Source organism: Heterodontus francisci, chromosome 30 (genome assembly GCF_036365525.1).
Source record: "Heterodontus francisci isolate sHetFra1 chromosome 30, sHetFra1.hap1, whole genome shotgun sequence".
Classification (NCBI taxonomy): domain Eukaryota; kingdom Metazoa; phylum Chordata; class Chondrichthyes; order Heterodontiformes; family Heterodontidae; genus Heterodontus; species Heterodontus francisci.
In genome coordinates, this window is record NC_090400.1 from 861,697 (window position 1) to 887,669 (window position 25,973).

Here is a 25,973-nt window from a genome sequence, read left to right on the forward strand (position 1 = left end):
AAGACAGGGCTAAATTGTGGCGAGTCGAAGAGACTTAGTAGTTGGCAGGAAAAAAGACAGAGGCGCAAGGGGAGAGCCAACTGTGCAACAGCCCCAACAAACAAATTTCTCTGCAGCACCTGTGGAAGAGCCTGTTACTCCAGAATTGGCCTTTATAGCCACTCCAGGCGCTGCTTCACAAACCACTGACCACCTCCAGGCGCATATCCATTGTCTCTCGAGATAAGGAGGCCCAAAAGAAAAAGATTGCACTGGAGGGGGTGCAGAGGCGATTCACCAGGATGTTGCCTGGGAGGGAACATTTAAGCTGTGAAGAGAGGTTGGATAGGCTTGGGTTGTGTTCGCTGGAGCAGAGAAGACTGAGAGGTGACCTGATCGAGGTGTCCGAGATTATGAGGGGCATGGACAGGGTGGATAGGGAGCAGCTGTTCCCCTTAGTTGAAGGGCCAGTTACGAGGGGACACGAGTTTAAGGTGAGGGGCAGGAGGTTTAAGGGGGATTTGAGGAAGAACTTTTTTACCCAGAGGGTGGTGACGGTCTGGAATGCCCTGCCTGGGAGGGTGGTAGAGGCGGGTTGCCTCACATCCTTTAAAAAGTACCTGGATGAGCACTTGGCACATCATAACATTCAAGGCTATGGGCCAAGTGCTGGCAAATGGGATTAGGTAGACAGGTCAGGTAGCTTTAATGCATCGGTGTTGACTTGATGGGCCGAAGGGCCTCTTCTGCACTGTATTATTCTGTGATCCTGTGAATTCTTCTGTTAAATCTCAGTCAATAGCAAAATCCTGTTTCAGTTTCTCAGGCAGGGAGCTTCAAGGTCATCTTTCGTCTCTGCCTCTAGGTAGTTTAAAGCTGGTGTTCTGGCAGGGTCCTTCTTGCTGAGATGGGTCTCCCTTCCTTCTGGCTTCTGGCTTTCTGGCGTTTTGCACAGAAAGTGTCTCTTATTAAACCTCCTTATCAATGACTTGGTTTCTGTCAGGTCCCCAGGTTTCTCTCCCATTGTGCTTTCATAAATGGTGTTTGATGGTGTGGCCATTGTTAGACAATGGGTTTCCATGTTGTTCATCTCTATGCCATCTTGATAAGGTTTTTCACACTCATTATCCTGAGTTTGAGTCTGGAGGCCCCATGTCTGTCAAGTCATTAAGATAAAAGCAAAATACTGCAGATGCTGGAAATCTGAAACAAAAACAAGAAATACTGGAATCACTCAGCAGGTCTGGCAGCATCTGTGGAAAGAGAAGCAGAGTTAACGTTTCGGGTCAGTGACTCTTCTTCCGAAGAAGGGTCACTGACCCGAAACGTTAACTCTGCTTCTCTTTCCACAGATGCTGCCAGACCTGCTGAGTGATTCCAGCATTTCTTGTTTTTGTTTCTGTCAAGTCATTGTTAGTTCCAACTTGTTAAAGAGGGGTAACCATTAATATTGAATGAACCATTTGCATTTCGAATGTTTTCTTCAATACTTGACCAGACATGATGATTTGTTGAGGGTTCCAGCAGTTACCATGTGTATTTGCAGTGTAGGAGAGGTCACCTGACCTCTTACACTATCTTGTTTTGCAGCGTAAGGTTTTGAGTTCAGTTCATCTGTTCATTTGATAGTGTATAATTGCTCCTTGCATAAGCATGACAAAAGGTTAATGTCACAGCAGAGGGTGGGGGTGGGGTGGAGTATAGATATTGGATTGGGCAAAAATAGATTAAAAAAGAGGTGTTAAATAAGTTTGTCAATGCTCCAAAACTTGGCAACTTAATAAATAATGAGCAGGATAGCAGTGGACATCAAGAGGACGGAGACAAACTGGTGAAATGGGCAGACACATGATAGATACAATTTAGTGTGGATAAGTGTATGCACTTTGAGAGAAACAACTTGAAGACACAGTATAATCTAGATGTTACTTTTTTTGAAGGGGTGCCAGAGCAGAGGCACCTGGGGGCATATTCGCAACTGCTTGAAGGGCATGTTAATAAGACGGTTAAGAAAGTGTGTGGGATACTTGGCTTTGTAAATAGGGATATTGAACACAAAAGCAAGGACGTCGTGCTAAACGATCGACGCAGGCTTGGAGGGCTGAATGGCCTGTTCCTGTGCTGTACTGTTCTTTTGTTTGTTCTTAAACCTTTACAATTCACTGGTTAGACCTCAGCTGGAGTATTGTGCACAATTCTCAGTACCACACTTTAGGAAGGATGTCAAGGCCTTGGAGAGAGTATAGAGAAGGCTTACCAAGATGATACCAGAGATGAGGGACTTCAGTTATGTGGAGGGATTGAAGGTGGGGATTGTTCTCAGAGCAGAGAAGGTTAAGGGGAAACCTAATACAGGTGTTCAAAATTGTGAAGGATTTGATGAGAGTAACTAGGGAGAAACCGTTTCTCCTTGCAAGTAGGTCGGTAACCAGAGGTCATAGATTTAAAATAATTGGCAAAATAACTGGAGGGAGAAGAGAAATTTTCTCACAGTGTGTTACATATCAGGAAAGCACTACCTGAAAGTGGTGGAATAGATTCGATAGGAAGTTCAAAAGGCAATTGGACTTGTATTTGAAGAGAACTAATGAGCAAGATTATGGGGATAAAGCTGAAAGGTCTAACCTGGTGTAATGACCGAGGCGGGAAGAGTGCACTATCTTTCTAGTTCCATTTCTCCACGGATCGCAACATATATTTAAATGTTTACCCAGTTACCGATACTGTCAGTCATATACTCTACTCTCAGAATAAAATACACCAACCAGGTTTCTTTAATAAACAACAAAATTATCAGTTTATTACAAAACAAGACTTATCTAGTAACGAATTAACACACTGATTGAAATATGAAAGTTCCCTTTTTAAATACCCAATAAACACACTAACACACCGGTTACAGAAAAAAAAAATTCTCTCTGATGAAGTCTTTTACAAAAGAAACACAAGAAAAATACTTTGGTCAAATACTTGTTAATTCTTGAAGAAAAAGGATGAGATATGTTGTGTCCCAAAAATGGCATACAGTCTGATGTCTGAGTACATGTAGATGGGTCATTGGAATCTTTTCTGGAGCGGTTCTTTACAGACGGCGTCGGAAAGTAATCTGGCAGGCTTTCCAGGAGCGTCTCAGGAGAAATGCGGCATCAGTGGTTTTAGCCCTCACACACTGGATTCACAGGGTTTTTTTCAGAGGTAGAGAAAGAAGGGTGTTTTTCAGCAGGCTACAAACCCAACTGCTTTCAACACAGTCCACACCCCAACTGAACCAAAACAATATCCCAAAAGCAAAACCTCCTGACCACCATAACTCTTGACGTCACTTCCCTGTAAACATCTTCCCCAAATCACCAAGGTTTCTGTTGTTTATGAGCTTAAGGCATGTGACAGCCAGTAAAGGTTTATCTCAGTGAGCCTTGTAGAAAAAAAACACATCTTAGGAACCTTTTCAGTTTTCCACATGAACTAATGTCCATAATTCTACAATGGGTGGCACAGTGGTTAGCACCGCAGCCTCACAGCTCCAGCGACCCGGTTTCAGTTCTGGGTACTGCCTGTGCGGAGTTTGCAAGTTCTCCCTGTGACCGCGTGGGTTTCCGCCGGGTGCTCCGGTTTCCTCCCACCGCCAAAGACTGATAGGTAAATTGGCCATTGTAAATTGCCCCTAGTGTAGGTAGGTGGTAGTAGAATGGTGGGGATGTGATAGGGAATATGGGATTAACGTAGGATTAGTATAAATGGGTGGTTGTTGGTTGGCACAGACTCGGTGGGCCGAAGGGCCTGTTTCAGTGCTGTATCACTAAATAAAATAAATGCAAGTCCTCAAAATTTTTTTTAAAAAAAGAAGCACTTTCATAACACTGGACATACCTTTCAAAGAACTGAATGACCCCCTTCTGTGCTATAAGATCCTATGATTCTATAAGTTTGTCAGACACGTTTTGCATTTAACATGAGTGTCATTTATTTATCCATGATTTTCCAGGAGTCAAGTTTTTTTTCCTGGATTATGGTCTCCGAGAGTTTCTCCATCATTGACCCTAGGAGACCTGGCCTGAAGTGGTCTGGTTTATTGCTCTTTCCTTCTTTGTACAAGAGTGTAATATTTGCAATCCTCCAGTCCTCTGGCACCACACCATCAGATTGGAAGATTGTGGCCAGAACCTCCACAATTTCCACACTTACTTCCCTCAGTAACCTCGGATGTATCCCATTCAGACCCAATGACTTCTCTACTTTGACGACTGTCAACCTTTTAAGTTCCTTCTCTTTATTTTAATCTTATCCAATTTCTCTACCATTTCTTCCTTTGTTGTTACATTGGCAGCCTCCTTTTCTCTAGTGAAAACAGATGCAGAGTATTTATTTAATACCTCAGCCATGCCCTCAGCCTCCACAAGATGATCTCTTTTTTTAGTCTGTATTCAACCCCACGCTTCTTTAACTTCCCTTTTACTTTTTATATGTTTAGAAAAGACTTTAGCGTTCCCTTTTCTGTTGCCCATTAATCTGTTCTCATTCTATATAGTAAGTTGTTTCTGCATCTATCTTCCACAGGGAAAGTTTCCAAATCAGGACACAGCAGAAGATGGTTATCATGGTGTATCCCCTGTGAATGCATTTCCACCACAGAATAACTATGGTAAGAATCTACCACCATAGTCTTTTGTGTCTTAAGCACAGTGCTACCCATCTCAGTCACCTTCTTTAAAAATAGTCCACCAAACCAATCATTCCCACCAAACCATTGATGTCTGCCAACTTTCCCATCATGGCTTGTTGCTCGTTTTATCCATTTCATTGTTTTTTTTCCCCATGCGACATCCTCCCCATACCCACCCACTCCCCAACACCCCCTCCCCCCGCCAAACAAAACACAGTGAGACATTTTCTAAATGAAATTCAGTTTGTTGTTGTAACTGCATTCTTTCTAGACAGGTCACACTGCACACAGAAGGTAACTTGCCCTGATGTTATGCAATGGGTATTTTTATATAGATAGTGAGGTCACAGGGTATGATTAGAGTTTAATGACCACGGAAAATGAAAGATTGATCTAACTGGAAAATATTCATATTCATTGAAATACAGATCATTGAGTTTGAAAGTAACTTATTATTTGAACTGAAGCAGTGGTTTGTTTGTGCTTTTTGCTCAGGCCTCTATGACATGCTGGGAAATGTGTGGGAATGGACAGATTCGGAATACTCTCCACCAGGTCTCTCTGGAAAGGCCAGTGCTCAGAAAATGTATGTCCTGCGTGGGTCCTCCTGGATTGACAGTGTAGATGGATTGGTCAATCATAAAGCACGGGTTACTAGCAGGTGAAACCCAGCACTCATTGCAATATTCCTCTGTTGCCATGTATTTTGTTTTTTTGGTTATTTTACCATCCTTTTTCATGCCAACTTATACAATTATAAAATCATAGAATGGTTACAGCACAGAAGGAGGCCATTCAGCTCATTGAGTCCATTCTGACTCTCTGCAATAGCAACTCAGCGAGTCTCACTTCCACACTTCGTTCCTGTAGCCATGCAAATTTTTTCTCTTCAGGTGCTTATCCTTTTTGAAAGTCCCGATTGAATCTGCCTCCACACACTCTCAGGCAGTGCGTTCCAGATCCTAACTACTCGTTGTGTAACAAAGTTTTTCCTCATGTCCCTGTTGGTTCTTTTGCCAAACGCCTTAACTCGGTGCCTTCTGATTCTTGACGCTTTGGCCAATGGGAACAGTTTTTCTCTATCTTCTCTGTCTAGACCCCTCATGATTTTGAACATTTCTATCAAATCTCCTCTCAACCTTCTCTTCTCTAAGGAAAACGATGCCAGCTTCTCCAATCTATCCATATAACTGAAGTCCATCATCCCTGGAACCATTCCAGTAAATCTTTTTTGCACCCTCTCTAAAGCCTTCCTAATATGCAGTGCCCAAAATTGTACACAGTACTCCAGTTGAGGCCACACCATAACTTCCTTGCTTTAGTACTCTATGCCTCTGTTTATAAAGCCCAGAATCCCATATGCCTTTTTAACCACTTTCTGAACCTGTGCTGCCACCTTCGACGATTTGTGCACTTTTACCCCCAGGTCCCTGTGCTCCTGCACCCCTTTACAATTGTGCCCTTTATTTTCTGTTGTTTCTCTTCATTGTTTACGAAAATGCACCACTTCACACTTCTCCACATTAAAATTCATCTACGCATGTCCACCCATTCCACCAGCCTGTCTATGTCCTCTTGAAGTCTATCTCTATCCTCCTCACAATACTTCCAAGTTTTGAGTCATTTGAAAATTTTGTAATTGGGTTTTAAACTGAATAGTGGGGGCAAGGAATCAAATTTGGGAAGATATGGTAAATCAATGAGTAGAGACAAGGCAAGAGAGAAAGGTATTATTAAGGGAAATGATAAACAGACTGTGACAGGAAGGGACATTGCGTACAAATCTAAGTGTAAGTCAACAAATGATGCCAGAGGTTACAAAAATAATAAAAGAACAATGGCTGTGTATCTGAATGCATGTAGCATTCAAAACAAAACAGATGAACTGAGAGCGCAAACAGAAATAAATAAGTACAATCTGATAGCCATTACAGAGACATGGCTGCAGGACGACATAGATTGGGACCTGAATATTGAAGGATGCATGGCATTTAGGAAGGCCAGGAAGCTAGGAAAAGGTGGAGGGGTAGCTCTGTTAATTAATGATGGTATTAGCACAATAGAGAGGGATGACCTAAGTTCAGGAAACCAGGATGTAGAAGCAGTTTGGGTAGAGATGAGAAATCATAAAGGCAAGAAGTCACTTGTGGGAGTGGTGTACAGGCCACCTAACATTAACCACACTGTAGGACGGGGTGAAAGGAAAGAAATAATGGCAGCGTGTCAGAAAGGTGCAGCAATAATTATGGAGGATTTTAACATAAAATAGACTGGAAAAATCAGATGGGCAGAGGTATCCTAGATGAGGAGTACATAGAATGTTTTCTGGATAATTTCTTGGAACAATGCGTTCTGGAGCCAACCAGAGAGTAGGCTATACCAGACATGGTATTGTGCAATGAGATAGGATTAATTAATGACCTCATAGTTAAGGCGCCCCTAGGTAGCAGCGATCACAATATGATTGAATTTTACAGTTTGAGGAGAGAAAAGTGGGTCCGAGACAAGTATTTTAAACTTAAATAAGGGCAATTATGAAGGCATGAAAGCAGAGCTAGCTAAAGTGAACTGGCAAATCAGGGTAAGGGATAGGTCAATAGAGATGCAGTGGCAGACATTTAAAGGGATATTTCAGGATACACAGAATAGATACATTTCAATGAGAAAGAAACATTCCAAGGGTGGGACCCGCCATTTGTGGTGAACTAAAACAGTTAAAGATAGTATCAAACTTAAAGAAAAAGCCTATAATTGCGCAAAGATGGGAGGCAGGTCAGAAGATTGGACAGAATATCAAAACAGCAAAGAATGACTAAAAGATTGATAAGGAAGGTAAAATTAGAGTACAAGAGAAAGCTAGTTAGAAATATAAAGACAGATAGTAAGAGTTTCTATAGATATTTAAAAAAGAAAAGTTAACAAAGTGAGTGTTGGTCCTATAGAAAGTGAGTCTGGGAATTAATAATCCATAATCAGATGGCAGATGAATTGAACAGATACTTTGCATCGGTCTTCACAATTGAGAATACAAGTAACATCCCAGTACTAGCTGTAAGTCAGGAAATGGAAGGGAGGGAGGAACTCAAGAAAATTACAATCACCAGGGAAGTCAATCATCTTTGGCCTCCTTGTCTCGGGAGACAATGGGTAAGCGCCTGGAGGTGGTCAATGGTTTGTGAAGCAGCGCCTGGAGTGGCTATAAAGGCCAATTCTAGAGTGACAGACTCTTCCACAGGTGCTGCAGATAAAATTGGTTGTTGGGGCTGTTACACAGTTGGCTCTCCCCTTGCGCTTCTGTCTTTTTTCCTGCCAACTGCTAAGTCTCTTCGACTCGCAACACTTTAGCCCCGCCTTTATGGTTGCCCGCCAGCTCTGGCGATCGCTGGCAACTGACTCCCACGACTTGTGATCAATGTCACGGGACTTCATGTCGCGTTTGCAGATGTCTTTAAAGCGGAGACAAGGATGGCCGGTGGGTCTGATACGAGTGACGAGCTCGCTGTACAATGTGTCTTTGGGGATCCTGCCATCTTCCATGTGGCTCACATGGCCAAGCCATCTCAAGCGCCGCTGGCTTAGTAGGGTGGAGATGCTGGGGATGTTGGCCGCCTCGAGGACTTCAGTGTTGGACATACAGTCCTGCCACCTGATGCCAAGGATTCTCCGGAGGCAACAAAGATGGAATGAATTGAGACGTCGCTCTTGGCTGACGTACGTTGTCCAGGCCTCGATGCCGTAGAGCAAGGTACTGAGGACACAGGCTTGATACACTTGGACTTTTGTGTTTTGTGTCAGTGCGCCATTTTCCCACACTCTCTTGGCCAGTCTGGACATAGCAGTGGAAGCCTTTCCCATGCGCTTGTTGATTTCTGCATCGAGAGACAGGGTACTGGTGATAGTTGAGCCTAGGTAGGTGAACTCTTGAACCACTTCCAGAGTGTGGTCGCCGATATTTATGGATGGGGCATTTGTGACGTCCTGTCCCATGATGTTCATTTTCTTGAGGCTGATGGTTAGGCCAAATTCGGTGCAGGCAGCCGCAATCCTGTCAATGAGTCTCTGCAGGCACTCTTCAGTGTGAGATGTTAATGCAGCATCGTCAGCAAAGAGGAGTTCCCTGATGAGGACTTTCTGTACTTTGGTCTTCGCTCTTAGACGGGCAAGGTTGAACAACCTGCCACCTGATCTTGTGTAGAGGAAAATTCCTTCTTCTGAAAACTTGAACGCATGTGAAAGCAGCAGGGGGAAGAAGATCCCAAACAGTGTAGGTGCGAGAACACAGCCCTGTTTCACAGCACTCAGGATAGGAAAGGGCTCTGATGAGGCGCCGCTCTGCTGAATTGTGCCTTTCATATTGTCATGGAATGAGGTGATGATACGTAGTAGCTTTGGTGGGCATCCAATCTTTTCTAGTAGTCTGAAGAGACCACGTCTGCTGACGAGGTCAAAGGCTTTGGTGAGATCAATGAAAGCAACGTAGAGGGGCATCTGTTGTTCACGGCATTTCTCCTGTCGCTGACGAAGGGAGAACAGCATGTCAATGGTGGATCTCTCTGCTCGAAAGCCACACTGTGCCTCAGGGTAGACATGCTCAGCCAGCTTCTGGAGCCTATTGAAAGCGACTCGAGCGAAGACTTTCCCCACTATGCTGAGTAGGAAGATTCCACGGTAGTTGTTGCAGTCACCGGGGTCACCTTTGTTCTTGGAGAGGGTGATGATATTGGCATCGCGCATGTCCTGTAATGCCGTCCTTCCCAGGGGCTTTTCCGCTGGCTAGAGAATCAACGGCATCACTGAGTTCCAATTTTGTTGGCTGTACTGGCAGAGGCTGGGCTGCATTGAGCGCGGTCTCAGTGACAACATTTTCCCTGGAGTACAGTTCTAGGTAGTGTTCCACCCAGCGGTCCATTTGCTTGTGTTGGTCAGTGATTGTGTCCCCTGATTTAGATTTGAGGGGGACAATCTTCATGATGGTTGGCCCAAAAGCTCTCTTAATGCCATCATACTGATCCACTGATATTTCCGGTGTAAGAGGCCAGCTGAAAATGACTGTATAGGTGTTGCCAGTAGTCATTTGCACAGCGCCTGGCTGTTCTTTGTGCAGTGCTTCTGGCTGCTTTAAGTGCTACGGATGTTAACTCGCTGGGACTTTCTTGTAGTTCAGCAGTGCAATGCGCTTAGCGGCTATGACAGGTTCCAGCTCTTCAAAGTGAGGTTGAAATCAGTCTGCATTCCGCTTCACATGTTTGCCATACGTGGTCATTGCTGAGTCAAAGATGGTGTCTCTGATGCACACCCAAAAAAGGAAAGAAGGTACCAGCCCTTCGTTTTACAAGCTGGAACATCAGAACTATGTGTCCTGGCCTGTCGGAAGACCTTACACAAATTAACGATTCTCGGAGGACCGCCATCGTTTACAACGAGCTCAGTAGACTCAATGTAGACATTGCAGCACTTCAGGAGAGATGCCTCCCTGCGAGCGGATCTCTGAGAGAGCAAGACTACACCTTCTTCTGGCAGGGTAGGGATCCTGAAGAACCAAGACAGCATGGAGTGGGCTTCGCCATCAGAAACTCTTTGCTCAGCATGATAGAGCCACCCTCAAATGGCTCGGAACACATACTGTCCATCCGTCTGCTCACCGCCTCTGGTCCAGTACACCTGCTCAGCATCTATGCTCCAAAACTCTGCTCCCCACCTGAAGTTAAAGACCAGTTCTACGAGGAACTCCATAATATCATTAGTAGCATTCCCAATACCAAACATTTGTTCCTGCTGGGGGAATTTAATGCCAGGGTGGGCCGACCATGACTCATGGCCCTCCTGCCTTGGGCGCGATGGCACTGGTAGGATGAATGAGAATGGACAGAGACTGCTTGAGTTATGTACCTAACATAACCTCTGCATCACCAACTCGTTCTTTCACACTAAACCCTGTCACCAGGTTTCTTGGAGGCACCCAAGATCACGCCGTTAGCACCAGCTGGATCTCATCGTTACAAGGCGAGCCTCTCTAAACAGCGTTCAAATCACATGCAGCTTCCACAGTGCGGACTGTGACACTGACCACTCCCAGGTGTGCAGCAAGGTTAGCCTCAAACCAAAGAAGTTGCATCACTCCAAGCAGAAGGGCCGCCCGTGCATCAACACTAGCAGAATTTCTCATCCACAGCTGTTACGTAAGTTTCTAAATTCACTTGAAAAAGCCCTTCAAAACACTCCCACAGGGGATGCAGAGACCAAGTGGGCCCACATCAGAGACGCCATCTTTGACCAGGGAAGTGGTACTGAACAAATTGTTGGAGTTGTGGGCTGACAAGTCCCCAGGTCCTGATGGACTTCATCTAGGGTGTTAAAAGAAGTGCCTCGTGAGATAGTTGATGCATTACTTTTAAGTTTCCAAAATTCCCTAGATTCGGGGAAGGTTCCGTTAGATTGGAAAATAACGAATGTAACTCCTTTGTTCAGAAAGGGAGGGAGACAGAAAGCAGGAAACTGCAGGCCAGCTAGCTTAACATCTGTCTTAGGAAAATGTTAGAAGCTATTATTAAAGACATTATAGCAGGGCATTTAGAAAAATTAAAGGTAATCAGGCAGAGTCAACATGGATTTGTGAAAGGGAAATCATGTTTAACAAATTTATTGGAGTTCTTTGAGGGAGTTACATGTGCTGTGGAGAAAGGGGAACTGGTGGATGCATTGTACTTAGATTTCCAGAAGGCATTTGATAAGGTACCACATCCAAAGAACAAAGAACAGTACAGCCTTGGAACAGGCCATTCGGCCCTCCAAGCCTCCACCGATCTTGATGCCTGTCTAAACTAAAACCTTCTGCACTTCCGGGGTCCTTAATCTCTCTATTCCCATCCTATTCAAGTATTTGTCAAGATGCCTCTTAAACGTCGCTATTTTTCCTGCTTCCACCACCTCCCCCGGCAGCAAGCTCCAGGCACTCCCCACCCTCTGTGTAAAAAAACTTGCCTCGCACATCCCCTCTAAACTTTGCCCCTCCTACCTTAAACCTATGTCCCCTAGTAACTGACTCTTCCACCCTGGGAAAAAGCTTCTGACTGTCCACTCTGTCTATGCCACTCATAACTTTGTAAACCTCTATCATGTCGCCCCTCCACCTCCGTCGTTCCAGTGAAAACAATCCGAATTTATCCAACCTCTCCTCATAGCTAATACCCTCCAGACCAGGCAACATCCTGGTAAACCTCTTCTGTACCATCTCCAAAGCCTCCACATCCTTCTGGTAGAGTTGCGACCAGAATTGCACGCAGTATTCCAAGTGTGGCCTAACTAAGGTTCTGTACAGCTGCAGCATGACTTGCCAATTTTTATACTCTATGCCCCGACCGATGACGGCCAGCATGCCGTATGCCTTCTTGACTACCTTATCCACCTGCGTTGCCACTTTCAGTGACCTGTGGACCTGTACACCCAGATCTCTCTGCCTGTCAATACTCCTAAGGGTTCTGCCATTTACTGTATACTTCCCACCTGTATTAGATCTTCCAACATGCATTACCTCACATTTGTCCGGATTAAACTCCATCTGCCATTTCTCCGCCCAAGTCTCCAACCAATCTATATCCTGCTGTATCCTCTGACAATCCTCATCACTATCCGCAACACCACCAACCTTTGTGTTGTCCGCAAACTTACTAATCAGACCAGCTACATTTTCCTCCAAATCATTTATATATACTACAAACAGCAAAGGTCCAGCACTGATCCCTGCGGAACACCGCTAGTCACAGCCCTCCATTCAGAAAAACACCCTTCCACTGCTACCCTGTCTTCTATGACCGAGCCAGTTCTGTATCCATCTTGCCAGCTCACCTCTGATCCCGTGTGACTTCACCTTTTGTACCAGTCTGCCATGAGGGACCTTGTCAAAGGCTTTACAGAAGTCCATGTAGACAACATCCACTGCCCTTCCTTCATCAATCATCTTCGTCACTTCCTCAAAAAACGCGATCAAGTTAGTGAGACACAACCTCCCCTTCACAAAACCATGCTGCCTCTCACTAATAAGTTCATTTGTTTCCAAATGGGAGTAAATCCTGTCCCGAACAATCCTCTTCAATAATTTCCCTACCACTGAAGTAAGGCTCACCAGCCGATAATATCCTGGATTATCCTTGCTACCCTTCTTAAACAAAGGGACAACATTGGCTAGTCTCTAGTCCTCTGGGACCTCACCTGTAGCCAATGAGGATACAAAGATTTCTGTCAAGGCCACAGCAATTTCCTCCCTTGCCTCCCTCAGTATTCTGGGGTAGATCCCATCAGGCCCTGGGGACTTATCTACCTTAATGCTTTGCAAGATGCCCAACACCTCCTTCTTTTTGACATGACCCAGACTATCTACACTCCCTTCCCTAGACTCATCATCCACCAAGTCCTTCTCTTTGGTGAATACTGATGCAAAGTACTCATTTAGTACCTCGCCCATTTCCTCTGGCTCCACACATAGATTCCCTCCTCTGTGCTTTGAGTGAGCCAACCCTTTCCCTAGTTACCCTCTTGCTCTTTATATATGTATAAAAAGCCTTGGGATTCTCCTTAATCCTGTTTGCCAATGACTTTTCATGATCCCTTTTCGCCCTCTTGACTCCTTGCTTAAGTTCCTTCCTACTTTCTTGATATTCCTCAAGGACTTCGTCTGTTCCCAGCCTTCTAGCCCTTACGAATACTTCCTTTTTCTTTTTGACTTGGCTCACAATATCCCTCGTTATCCAAGGTTCCCAAAACTTGCCAAACTTATCCTTCTTCCTCACAGTAACATGCTGGTCCTGGATTCTAATGAACTGACGTTTGAAAGACTCCCACGTGTCAGATGTTGATTTACCCTCAAACAGCCGCCCCCCAATCTAAATTCTTCAGTTCCTGCCTAATATTGTTATAATTAGCCTTCCCCCAATTTAGCAAGTTCACTCGAGGACTACTCTTATCCTTATCCACAAGTACCTTAAAACTTACGGAATTATGGTCACTGTTTCCGAAATGCTCCCCTACTGAAACTTCGACCACCTGGCCGGGCTCATTCCCCAATACCAGATCCAGTACGGCCCCATCCCTAGTTGGACTATCTACATATTGTTTCAAGAAGCCCTCCTGGATGTTCCTTCCAAATTCTGTCCCATCCAAGCCCCTAGCACTAAGTGAGTCCCAGTCAATATAGGGGAAGTTAAAATCACCCACCACAACAACCCTGTTGCTTTTACACCTTTCCAAAATCTGTCTACCTATCTGCTCCTCTACCTCCCGCTGGCGGTTGGGAGGCCTGTAGTAAACCCCCGACATCGTGACTGCATCCTTCCTATTCCTGAGCTCTACCCATATTGCCTCGCTGCATGATCCCTCCGAGGTGTCCTCCCGCAGTACAGCTGTGATATTCTCCTTAACCAGTAATGCAACTCCCCCACCCCTTTTTACATCTCCCTCTATCCCGCCTGAAGCTTCGAAATCCCGGAACATTTAGCTGCCAATCCTGTCCTTCCCTCAACCGAGTCTCTGTAATCGCAACAACATCATAGTTCCAAGTACTAATCCAAGCTCTAAGTTCATCTGCCTTACCTGTTATACTTCTCGCATTGAAACAAATGCAGTTCAGCCCACCAGTCCCGCTGTGCTCAGCAACATCTCCTTGCCTGCTCTTCCTCTTAGTCTTACTGGCCTTATTCACTAGTTTCACCTGCTGTCCTACTGCTCTGGTTCCCACCCCTGCCACACTTCGGTTGTGGGTAAAATGTTGGAAAAGGTTATAAGAGATAGGATTTATAATCATCTTGAAAAGAATAAGTTCATTAGAGATAGTCAGCACGGTTTTGTGAAGGGTAGGTCGTGCCTCACAAACCTTATTGAGTTTTTTGACAAGGTGACCAAACAGGTGGATGAGGGTAAAGCCGTGGATGTGGTCTATATGGATTTCAGTAAGGCATTTGATAAAGTTCCCCACGGTAGGCTATTGCAGCAAATACAGAAGTATGGGATTGAAGGTGAATTAGTGCTTTGGATCAGAAATTGGCTAGCTGAAAGAAGACAGAGGGTGGTGGTTGATGGTAAATGTTCATCCTGGAGTATAGTTTCTAGTGGTGTACCGCAAGGATCTGTTTTGGGGCCACTGCTGTTTGTCATTTTTATAAATGACCTGGAAGAGGGTGTAGAAGGGTGGGTTAGTAAATTTGCGGATGACACGAAGGTCGGTGGAGTTGTGGATAGTGCCGAAGGATGTTGTAGATTACAGAGGGACATAGATAGGCTGCAGAGCTGGGCTGAGAGATGGCAAATGGAGTTTAATGCGGAAAAGTGTGAGGTGATTCACTTCGGAAGGAGTAACAGGATTGCAGAATACTGGGCTAATGGGAAGATTCTTGGTAGTGTAGATGAGCAGAGAGATCTTGGTGTCCAGGTACATAAATCCCTGAAAGTTGCCACCCAGGTTAATAGAGCTGTTAAGAAGGCATATGGTGTGTTAGCTTTTATTAGTAGGGGGATCGAGTTTAGGAGCCACGAGGTCATGCTGCAGCTGTACAGAACTCTGGTGCGGCCGCACCTGGAGTATTGCGTGCAGTTCTGGTCACCGCATTATAGGAAGGATGTGGAAACTTTGGAAAAGGTGCAGAGGAGATTTACTAGGATGTTGCCTGGTATGGAAGGAAGGTCTTACGAGGAAAGGCTGAGGGACTTGAGGTTGTTTTCGTTAGAGAGAAGGAGAAGAGGTGACTTAATAGAGACATATAAGATAATCAGAGGGTTGGACAGGGTGGATAGTGAGAGTCTTTTTCCTCGGATGGTGATGGCAAACACGAGGGGACATAGCTTTAAGTTGAGGGGTGATAGATATAGGACAGATGTCAGAGGTAGTTTCTTTACACAGAGAGTAGTAGGGGCGTGGAACGCCCTGCCTGCAACAGTAGTAGACTCGCCAACTTTAAGGGCATTTAAGTGGTCATTGGATAGACATATGGATGAAAATGGAATAGTGTAGGTCAGATGGTTTCACAGGTTGGCGCAACATCGAGGGCTGAAGGGCCTGTACTGCGCTGTAATGTTCTATGTTCTACTAGTTTGAACCCTCCTGAGTGACGCTAGAAAACCTCACAGCCAGGATATTTGTGCCCCTCCAGTTTAGATGCAGCTGGTCCTTCTTGTACAGGTCCCACCTGTCCCGGAAGAGATCCCAATGATCCAGATATCTGAAACCCTCCCTCCTACACCAGCTGTTCAGCCACATGTTTAGCTGCACTATCTTCCTATTTCTAGCCTCACTGGCACGTGGCACAGGGAGTAATCCCAAGATTACAACCCTAGAGGTGCTGTCTTTTAACTTTCTACCTAACTTCCTGAACTCCCCCTGCACGACCACGTCACTCTTCCTGCCTATATCGTTGGTACCAATGTGTACCACAACCTCTGGCTGCTCACCCTCCCTCTTCACAATGCCCCCTGTCCGTTCAGAGACATCCTTGACCCTGGCACCAGGGAGGCAACATACCATCCTGGAGTCTCTTTCACGTCCACAGAAGCACCTATCTGTTCCCCTGACTATAGAGTCCCCTATAACTATTGCTGTTCTACGCTTTGTCCCTCCCTGCTGAACAACAGTGCCAGCCGTGGTGCCACTGCTCTGGCTGCTGCTGTTTTCCCCTGATAGGCCATCCCCCCCAACAGTATCCAAAACAGTATACTTGTTAGAGAGGGGGATAGCCACAGGAGATTCCTGCACTGACTGCCTGCCCCTTCTAGCGGTCACCCATCTATCTGCCTGCACCTTGGGTGTAACCACTTCTCTAAAACTCCTGTCTATGATGCTTTCTGCCACCTGCGTGCTCCTAAGTGCATCCAGTTGCCGCTCCAACCGATCCATGCGATCTGTGAGGAGCTGCAACTGGGTACACCTCCTGCAGATGTAGTCGTCCGGAATGGTGGAAGCATCACGGACTTCCCACATCTCACAGGTGAAGCACTTTACCCCTCTGACTGACATTTCTAGCACTAATTAATAAATTAATTTAAAATAAGTAATTAAATACTTATTAAATCCTTACTAAATTAAGTTACAATTAACTATATGGGCACTAGTGCTAGATTTCCACTATAAATATTAAATGCGAAATACAGTAATCTCCTCCCTCCGGTTTAGTTACTCATCTACTTATTAATTAATTAGTTAATTAGGGTTTTAATCAATTTTAATCAATGTTTTATGTTCAAATTCAGTACAGATTCCCTACCAGCCAATCAGGTCACAGCTTTCCTATGACCTCATTTTTTCAGGTTTTTTGTTAGGTTTTATTTCAGTTTTTTTTTCCACCCGAGGTAACTTACTGCTTTCGAACTCCGCCCTCCGAGTCTTCCTCCTGGGTGTATTGCGAGGGGAATTGAATACAAAAGTAGGGAGGTTATGCTTCAGCTATACAGGGCTTTGGTGAGACCACATCTGGAGTACTGTGTACAGTACTGGTCTCCTTATTTAAGGAAGGATGTAAATGTGTTGGAGGCAGTACAGAGAAGGTTTACTAGACTAATACCTGGAATGGGCGGGCTGTTTAATGGAGTTTAATCCGGACAAATGTGAGGTAATGCATTTTGGAAGGTCTAATGCAGGTGGGAGGTATACAGTAAATGGCAGAACCCTTAGGAGTATTGACAGGCAGATAGATCTGGGCGTACAGGTCCACAGGTCACTGAAAGTGGCAACGCAGGTGGATAAGGTAGTCAAGAAGACATACGGCATGCTTGCCTTCATCGGTCGGGCATAGAGTATAAAAATTGGCAAGTCATGTTGCAGCTGTACAGAACCTTAGTTAGGCCACACTTAGAATATTGCGTGCAATTCTGGTCGCCACACTACCAGAAGGACGTGGAGGCTTTGGAGAGGGTACAGAGGAGGTTTACCAGGATGTTGCCTGGTCTGGAGGGCATTAGCTATGGGGAGAGGTTGGAAAACTCAGATTGTTTTCACTGGAACGACGGAGGTGGAGGGGCGACCTGATAGAGGTTTACAAAGTTATGAGCGGCATGGACAGAGTGGATAGTCAGAAGCTTTTTCCCAGGGTGGAAGAGTCAATTTCTAGGGGACATAGGTTTAAGGTGCAAGGGGCAAAGTTTAGAGGGGATGTGCGAGGCAAGTTTTTTACACAGAGTGGGGTGAGTGCCTGGAACTTGCTGCCAGGGGAGGTGGTGGAAGCAGATACGATAGCGACGTTTAAGAGACATCTTGACAAATATATGAATAGGATGGGAATAGAGGGATATTGGCCCCGGAAGTGCAGAAGGTTTTAGTTTCGGCAGGCATCAAGATCGGCGCAGGCTTCGAGGGCCGAATGGTCTGTTCCTGTGCTGTACTGTTTTTTGTTCTTTGAAAGATTGGACAGGCTAGGCTTGTATCCGCTGGAATTTGGAAGAGTAAGAAACATATAACATCCTGAGGGGTCTTGACAGGGTGGATGTAGAAAGGAGGTTTCCCCTTGTGGGAGAATCTAAAACTAGGGGTCAGTATTTAAAAATAAGAGGTCACCCATTTAAGACCGAGATGAGGAGAAATCTTTTCTCTCAGAGGGTCATGAGTCTTTGGAATTCTCTTCCTCAAAAGGCAGTGGAAGCAGAGTCTTTGAATATTTTTAAGGCAGAGGTAGAGGTAGATAGATTCTTGATAAGGAAGTGGGTGGAAGGTTATCGGGGGTAGATGGAAATGCGGAGTAGTTCATCCATTAACTTAATGAATGGCGGAGCAGGCTGAAAGGGCCAAGTGGCCTACTCCTGCTTCTGATTGGTATGTTCGTATGTGAGATCCTATATGTTTTTCTAACCACACTCTCAATCTGTCCTGCCACTTTCAAAGGTTTAAACTAAATTGCCAGGGGGATGGGCACCAGCATATAGAAGTAGAAAAGAGGAATAACATCCAGAAAGGAGTGAAAATGCTGCATAGTACTAAAGAAGGAAGTAGTATCATACTAGATAGGAGCGGACTATGAGGAATACCAGGACAGGTTTAGAATGCATGCGCGTGAGTGAGAGATAGAGGATCAAATCTGCAGGGAAATCACGGGAGATGTGTGAGAACTATAGAGTGGTGATACTGGGGGACTTTAATTACTCAGATATTGATTGGGATAATTCTAGAGTCAAAAGTAAGGAGGAGGAGGAATTTCTGAAGTGTATTCAGGAGAACTTCCTTGATCAGTATGTTGTCAGCCCAACTAGAAAGGAGGCATTGCTGGATCTTGTGCTGCGAAATGAGGTTGGGCCAAGTGGACCCAAGTGTCCATGGGGGAGCACTTGGGTAAGAGTGATCATATCATAAGGTTTAGACTCATAATGCAGAAAAGCAAGGAACGAAATAAGGTGGAATATCTAGATTGGTAGAGGGCTAATTTCAATGCCATGAGAAGGGATCTAGCCTGGGTAGAATGGAACCAAAGACTGACATGAAGAGCTGTATCGGAACAATGGGTTATGTTTAAGGAAGAGATGCTTCAGGTACAGGTTAGGAGCATTCCAACAAGGATGAAAGATAAGGGAACCGAGAACAGGGCTCCTCAGATGATGAGGGCGGTAGAGATTATGATGAAACAGGAAAAAGGGTGTAAGGTGCATGTCAGATGAATTCTTCAAGTGAGAACCAAACCACATACAATAAATTTAGAGGGAAGGTGAAGACGAATATTAGACTGGCGAAGAGAGAATATGAGAATAGAATGGCAATCAACATAAAAGGGAACTCAAAAAATCTTCTACCGGCATGTAAGAGGTGGAATGGAGCTTATTAGGGACAAAGAGGGTAATATATACTTAGAGGCACAGGGCAAGGCTATTATACTTAATGAGTACTTTGAATCAGTGTTCACTAAGGAAAGGGAAGCTGAAAAAATATCAGTAGAAATAGAGAGTAGAGGCAATGGATAGGGAAAAATTGAGGGCAGCAGGTACTAAAAAGGCTGGCTATGCTTAGGGTTGACAAGTCACCTGGTCAGGATGGCTTGAATTCCATGGCTAAAGGAAGTGGGGATGGAGATAGCGGAAGGGCTTGCCATAATCTTCCAATCATCCCTGGATACAGTGGAGGTGCCAGAGGATTAGAGAATTGCAAATGCGATGACCTTAATCAAGAAAGGGTGATCGAATTTTTTGAAGAAGTAACAAGGAAGATAGATGAGGGTAGTGCAGTTGATGTGATCTACATGGATTTTAGCAAGGCTTTTGTCAAGGTCCCACATGGCAGACTGGTTAAAAAAATAAAATCCCATGGGATCCAGGGAAATGTAGCAAGGTGGATACAAAATTGGTTCAGTTACAGGAAACAAAGGGTAATTGTTGACGGGTGTTTTAGCAACTGGAGGGCTGTTTCCAGTGGCGTTCTGCAGGACTCAGTACTGGATCCCCTGCTTTTTGTGGTATATATTAACGATTTGAACGTAAATATAGGGGGCATGATCAAGAAGTTTGCAGAGGACACAAAGATTGGCGGTGATAGATAGCAAGGAGAATAGCTGTAGGCTGCAGGAGGATATTGATGGTCTGGTCAGATGGGCAGAAAAGTGGCAAATGGAATTCAACCTGGTGAAGTGTGAGGTGATGCATTTGGGATGTCAAACAAGGCAAAGGAATACACGATTAATGGGAAAATACTGAGAAGTGTAGAGGAAGTGAGGGATCTTGGACTGAGTGTCCACAGATCCCTGAAGGTAGCAGGACAGGTCAATAAGGCGGTTAAGAAGGCATATGGAATCCTTTCCTTTATTAGCCGAGGTATAGAATATAAGAGCAGGGAGGTTATGCTGGAACTGTATAATTCATTGGTTAGGCCACAACTTGAGTACTGTGTGCAGTTCTGGTCAGCTCATTACAGAAAGGATGTAATTGCACTAGAGAGGAGATTTACGCAGATGTTGCCAGGACTGGAAAAATACAGCAATGAGGAAAGACTGGATAGGTTGGGGTTGTTCTCTTTGGAACAGAGAAGGCTGAGGGGAGATTTGATTGAGATGTACAAAATTTTGAGGGGCCTGGATAGAGTGGAGGTGAAGGGTCTATTTACCTTAGCAGAGAGGTCAATGACGAGGGGGGCATAGATTTAAAGTGATTGATAGAAAAATTAGAGGGGAGATGGGGAAAAACTTTTTCACCCAGAGGGTGGTGGGGGTCTGGAACTCACTGCCTGAAAGGGTAGTTGAGGCAGAGACCCTCATTGAATTCAAAAGGAGTCTGGATATGCACCTCAAGTGCCGTAATCTGCAGGGCTACGGACTAAATGCTGGAAGGTGGGATTAGAATGGGTGGATTGTTTTTCGGACGGCACAGACACGATGGGCCAAGTGGCCTCTTTCTGTGCCTTAAACTTTCTATGATTCTATGACAGTTCAGGCAACTACAGGCCAGTTACTTTAACATCAGTGGTGGGTAAGGTTTCAGAAACAATAATCAGGGGAAAAATGAACAGGCACTTGAGGAAGTTTGAGTTAATTAAGGATAGCCAGCACGGATTTGTAAAAGGTAGATCATGCTTGACTAATTTAATTGAATTTTTTGATGAAGTAACAGAGAGGGTTAATGAAGGGACTATAGTGGATGATGTTCATGTTTTAAGAAAGTGTTTGATAAAGTACCACATAAAAGGCTGGTTAACAAAATTGAGGCTCATGGAATAGGAGGGTCAGTGACCAACTGGATAAAAAAAATTGGCTTAAGAACTGAAAACAGAATGTCATAGTAAATGGTTGTTTTTCAGACTGGAGGATGGTAGACAATGGTGTTCCCCAAGGGTCAGTGCTGGGACCACTGCTTTTTTGCTGTATATAAATGACTTGGATCTTGAAATACAGAGTAGACTCTCAAAATTTGCCGATGACACTAAACTTGGATATGCGGCAAACAGTGAGGATGATATGAACAGCCTGGAACTGGACATAGATAGTCTGGCAGAATGGGCAGACAAGTGGCAGATCGAATTTAATACTGACAAGTGAGGTGATGCATTTTGGTAGAAGGAACAGGGAGAGGCCATATATACTTCATGGCACAGTTCTAAAGAGTGTGCAGGAGCAGAGGGACCTGGGGTGCATCTGCATCGATATTTGAAGGTGGTAAGACATACTAAAAGATTGGTTAGTAAAACGTATGGAATCTTGGGCTTCATAAACAGAGGCATTGAGTACAAAAGCTGGGACGTTATGCTGAACCTTTATAAAGCTCTGGTTAGGCCCCAACTGGAGCATTGTGTGCAGTTCTGGTCACCACACTTTAGGAAGGATGTGAGGGTCCTTGAGAGGGTGCAGATGAGATTTACCAGAATGGTTCCAGGGATGGGGAATTTTGTTACAAGGTTAGGTTGGAAAAACTGGGCTGGTTTTCCTTCGTGCAAAGGAGATTGAGGGGAGATTTAATAGAATTGTACAAGATTATGACAGGCTTAGATAAGTTTGACAAGGAAAAATTGCTCCCATTTACTAATGGTACAAGGACTAGGAGACACAGGTTGAAGGTTTTGGGCAGGAAATGCAGGGGAATATGAGAGAGAACCTTTTTATGCAGTGGGTGGGAATGATGTGGAATTCGCTGCCCACAAGGATGGTGGAAGCGGAGACAATGACTTCAAAAGGAAACTGGATAGGCACTGGAAGGAAATTGACTTGCAGGGCAGTGGGGATTGAGCGGGTAGTGGGACTGACTGAATAGCTTGTGGAGAGCCGGCATGGACTCGATGGGTCAAATGGCCTCCTTCTGTGTCGCATATGACTCTAAAAGAATCTAATACCCAGCATCCAATCCCCTACCTGTTGTCCTGTGATGATATCAGTTGTTTTTTTGGAAATACGCCAATCAGATTCACACTGTTCCCCGCTCGCTCTCGCTTTTATCATCTCTGCTGCTGGTGTCTTCAATCAGGTCGATGCTGATACCTGTTCTCTCTCTCTCGCTTTTATCATCTTTCAGATTTCAGCAACCAAAAATCTCAATAGCAGTGCGTACTTGGCAGAATTTTCCAGTTTAAATTCCTGTGTCTGAATTTGTAATGGAAACTGTCCATAAAAAACCTCCTGTCACTCGAGGTACTGCAGCAGCAGCACTGGTGATTTCCCTTAAAAACATGTACAAAAACTTACAATGGAAATATTGAAGTAAGGACAGAATTTTTATGTTTGGATGCAACACTGGCCATTTACAAAGAGTGCAAACTTTGGTAGTGCCCCTTCACAGTGAGAAACTACTGAAAATGAAACCGGAGGAAACTACCTTTAGTAGTCAGGGACTGTCTCTTATCTTTGTTAACCTAACGTATGCAGGAAAATGGAGGCAATATGCATTGGGTGGAGAGACTGAGTATTGTTGGAGCAGTGAAGCAGGGCTGAGTAAAGACTGAAGGACTATATCTGAAAGTAAAGGGGTTGAAACATGGAAGAGAGGAGTCTTCAGCTTGGCAAGGAGTGGGTGAGACAGCCTTAGAGTAACAAAGAACAAACTTCTATTTATATAGCATCTTTCACAACCTCAGGACATCCCAAATGCTTCACAGCCAATCAAGGGCGGCGCAGTGGTTAGCACCGCAGCCTCACAGCTCCAGCTACCCGGGTTCAATTCTGGGTACTGTCTGTGCAGAGTTCGCAAGTTCTCCCTGTGTCTGCGTGGGTTTCCTCCGGGAGCTCCGGTTTCATCCCACATGCCAAAGACTTGCAGGTTGACAGGTAAATTGGCTATTATAAATTGCCCCTAGTATAGGTAGGTGGTAGGGAAATATAGGGACAGGTGGGGATATGGTAGGAATATGGAATTAGTGTAGGATTAGTATAAATGGGTGGTTGATGGTCGGCACAGACTCGGTGGGCTGAAGGGCCTGTTTCAATGCTGTATCTCTAAATAAATTTTAAAAATAAATGAAAGTTCTTTTGAATTGTAGTCACTGTTTTAATGTCGTTAAATACAGCAGCCAATTTGCAAACAGCAAGGTTCCACAGATAACAATAATGACCAGATAAGCTGATTTAGATGTTGGTTGAGGGATAAATATTGGCTAGGAAACAAGGGATAACTCCCCTGCTCTCCTTCAAAACAATGCCAGCCAACTTTTACATGCACCTGAGAGGGTAAACTGAGTGGGATTTGAATCCTTGACCATCTGACACAGACACCTGGCATTGAACTTGTTGCTGATCTGTTCCCACTGCCTCCTCATTAGCTGCCCAGAGGGCTTTCTGTCCCCTGGGGGGGCCAAGAATGTCTCTCCTCCTCTCCGCTTCCTGCACCAAGGTCTCCAGTACTACATCTGAGAACCCTGTCAGTCCTCTCCCAGCTTCAGCATTTTCAGTGGCAATTAGCACAACAGTTTTTTCCAGCCAGAATATACATCCCCTTTAAGGGGTACTGGCTGCCTTTAAATAGTGCCCTGTCCTCCAAATATCAGGGTCTCCCTGAGAGGGGTGAGCCAATGATCAGTGTGCATGGCAACAAGTGAGCAGTATGGATTTGAGGTGCTGCCTGCACCAATGTTCCTGCTAAGCTGCATGCTTGGCTGCACAGTGGCTTGGAAGGTATTTTGCAGGCCTTGTTTTGTGTTAAACACCTTGTGTGCAGAATAATTTAAAGAAACTGCACATTGAACAAACTGCCCACACATAACATTTTAAAGGGAACGTTGAGCTGCAGTCCTATCAACAGGCACAGGTTTACCACAGTCGGCAGCTGATTGTACTCTGTGACCCAAACTGCCCAGTGCACTTAAATTGCATCAAACATTAAAACGGAAGAAAATTATCCAAAAGTTAATCTGCTGTCCTTGTTTCTAGGATGGGAAACACTCCAGACTCTGCTTCTGATAACCTGGGCTTTCGATGTGCTACAAGCAAAGTTCCATCTCAACAAAAACAAAAAGGGAAAATTAAGACTGAACTCTAAGAAACACTTAAAAGAATAGCAATAATTATGAAGAATATGGAGCAAGATCCATGGGGCAGAATAATTAAGCACAGTGTACAGTTTGATTATGTTTCTGCTAATGTGTCATTACCTATTTTTATAACCTCATGAAGTGAATTAAAATTGAAAATTATCACAGAACAGAGCCTTTTGTAGGTTATAAATATTTAATATTTGAGTATTGCTGAAAATAGACACGTCAAAGCTTTTCATCTTGCACCCATCAGGACAATCCGCAAGAATAACCAATGTAAGGGCAAACAACAACTTATACTGCATGAGAAGAGAGTGCTGATTGGTTGGCAAGTGAACTCTGATTGGTAGAGGCGTTGCCATGGCGAATACACCGGTTTACAGCGATTGACCGTTAACTGCCAAGCTTTGTTTAACATTTTAAACCAGGCGCTTGACTCTGATTGATCAAGACATTGGCCTGAGGAAGGAACCAGCGAATGACTGTCACTTATTTTGAGCTTATAATGAGCTGATTCCACGATTGGACAACATTTGCTAAATAATCCACAGTGTGCTAAGAATTATGCTGACAACCAATTTAAGATTATCGGTAGGGCTCGCAGTGTGGTGCATTTGTGTGCACTGGAAGCTACATATATTAATACACAGGGCTCTGTTCTTTGCAGACAGAAAGAACATGTACAAACATTGCGCCTGTTTCAGCTAAACAAAAGACTATTTGTTTTAATATTTGAGAAATTTACAATGCTGAACAGAAACCAAGTTTGAGTTGTTGACAACCTGAAAGATTTGGAAGCTGTTGCATCAGGTTTATATGCATTCTGATTTACTTGAAGGTGAAAGGAACAGACAGGCGCTTCTGTGGCCGCAGATGTGACTCCAGGATGGTATGTTGCCTCCTTGGTGCCAGGCTGAAGGATGTCACTGAGCACCTACAGGATGTTCTGAGATGGCGGGATGGGGGGGGCGGGGGGTGGGGGTAGGTCGATATTGGCACCAAAGACATAGGCAGAAAGAGGAATGAGATTCTGCAGGAACCTAGGAGAGATTAAAAAGTAGAACCTCAAAGGATGTAATCTCTGGATTACTCCCGGTGCCACGTGCTGGTGAGTACAAAAATGGCAAGATCGAGCTGATGAATGTGTGGCTGGAGGGATGGTGCAGGAGGAAGGGCTTTAGATTCCTGAGCCATTGGGACCTTTTATGGGGGAGATGGGATCTGTACAAGGTGGACAGATTGCACCTCAACAGGGCCGGGACCAATATCCTCACAGGGGGTTTTGCTGTTGCTGTAGGGGCATGGGAATCTGAGAGTAGATTCAGAAGGGAAAGAAGAAAAGTTGGAAATGGAAGACAGATAATTAGTGGGCGTGTTTGGAAGGCAGAGGAAACAGGCTAGAAAATAGACAAGAAGGGCGTTTGGCAGTGC

General features: G+C 44.7%; 1 protein-coding gene across 1 annotated transcript in view; it reads left to right on the top strand.

Annotated features, from left to right (window-relative positions):
- The window catches only part of sumf2 (sulfatase modifying factor 2), an 86,177-nt gene extending 61,468 nt beyond the window's left edge, over nt 1-24,709 (top strand). The window contains exons 7-9 of the mRNA XM_068010016.1: nt 4,537-4,621; nt 5,138-5,303; nt 24,439-24,709. Coding sequence (XP_067866117.1) covers nt 4,537-4,621; nt 5,138-5,303; nt 24,439-24,547 — 360 coding nt within the window. The 3' untranslated portion in view covers nt 24,548-24,709. The remainder of the gene's footprint in view (nt 1-4,536; nt 4,622-5,137; nt 5,304-24,438) is intronic.
- Nucleotides 24,710-25,973: the final 1,264 nt, after the last annotated feature.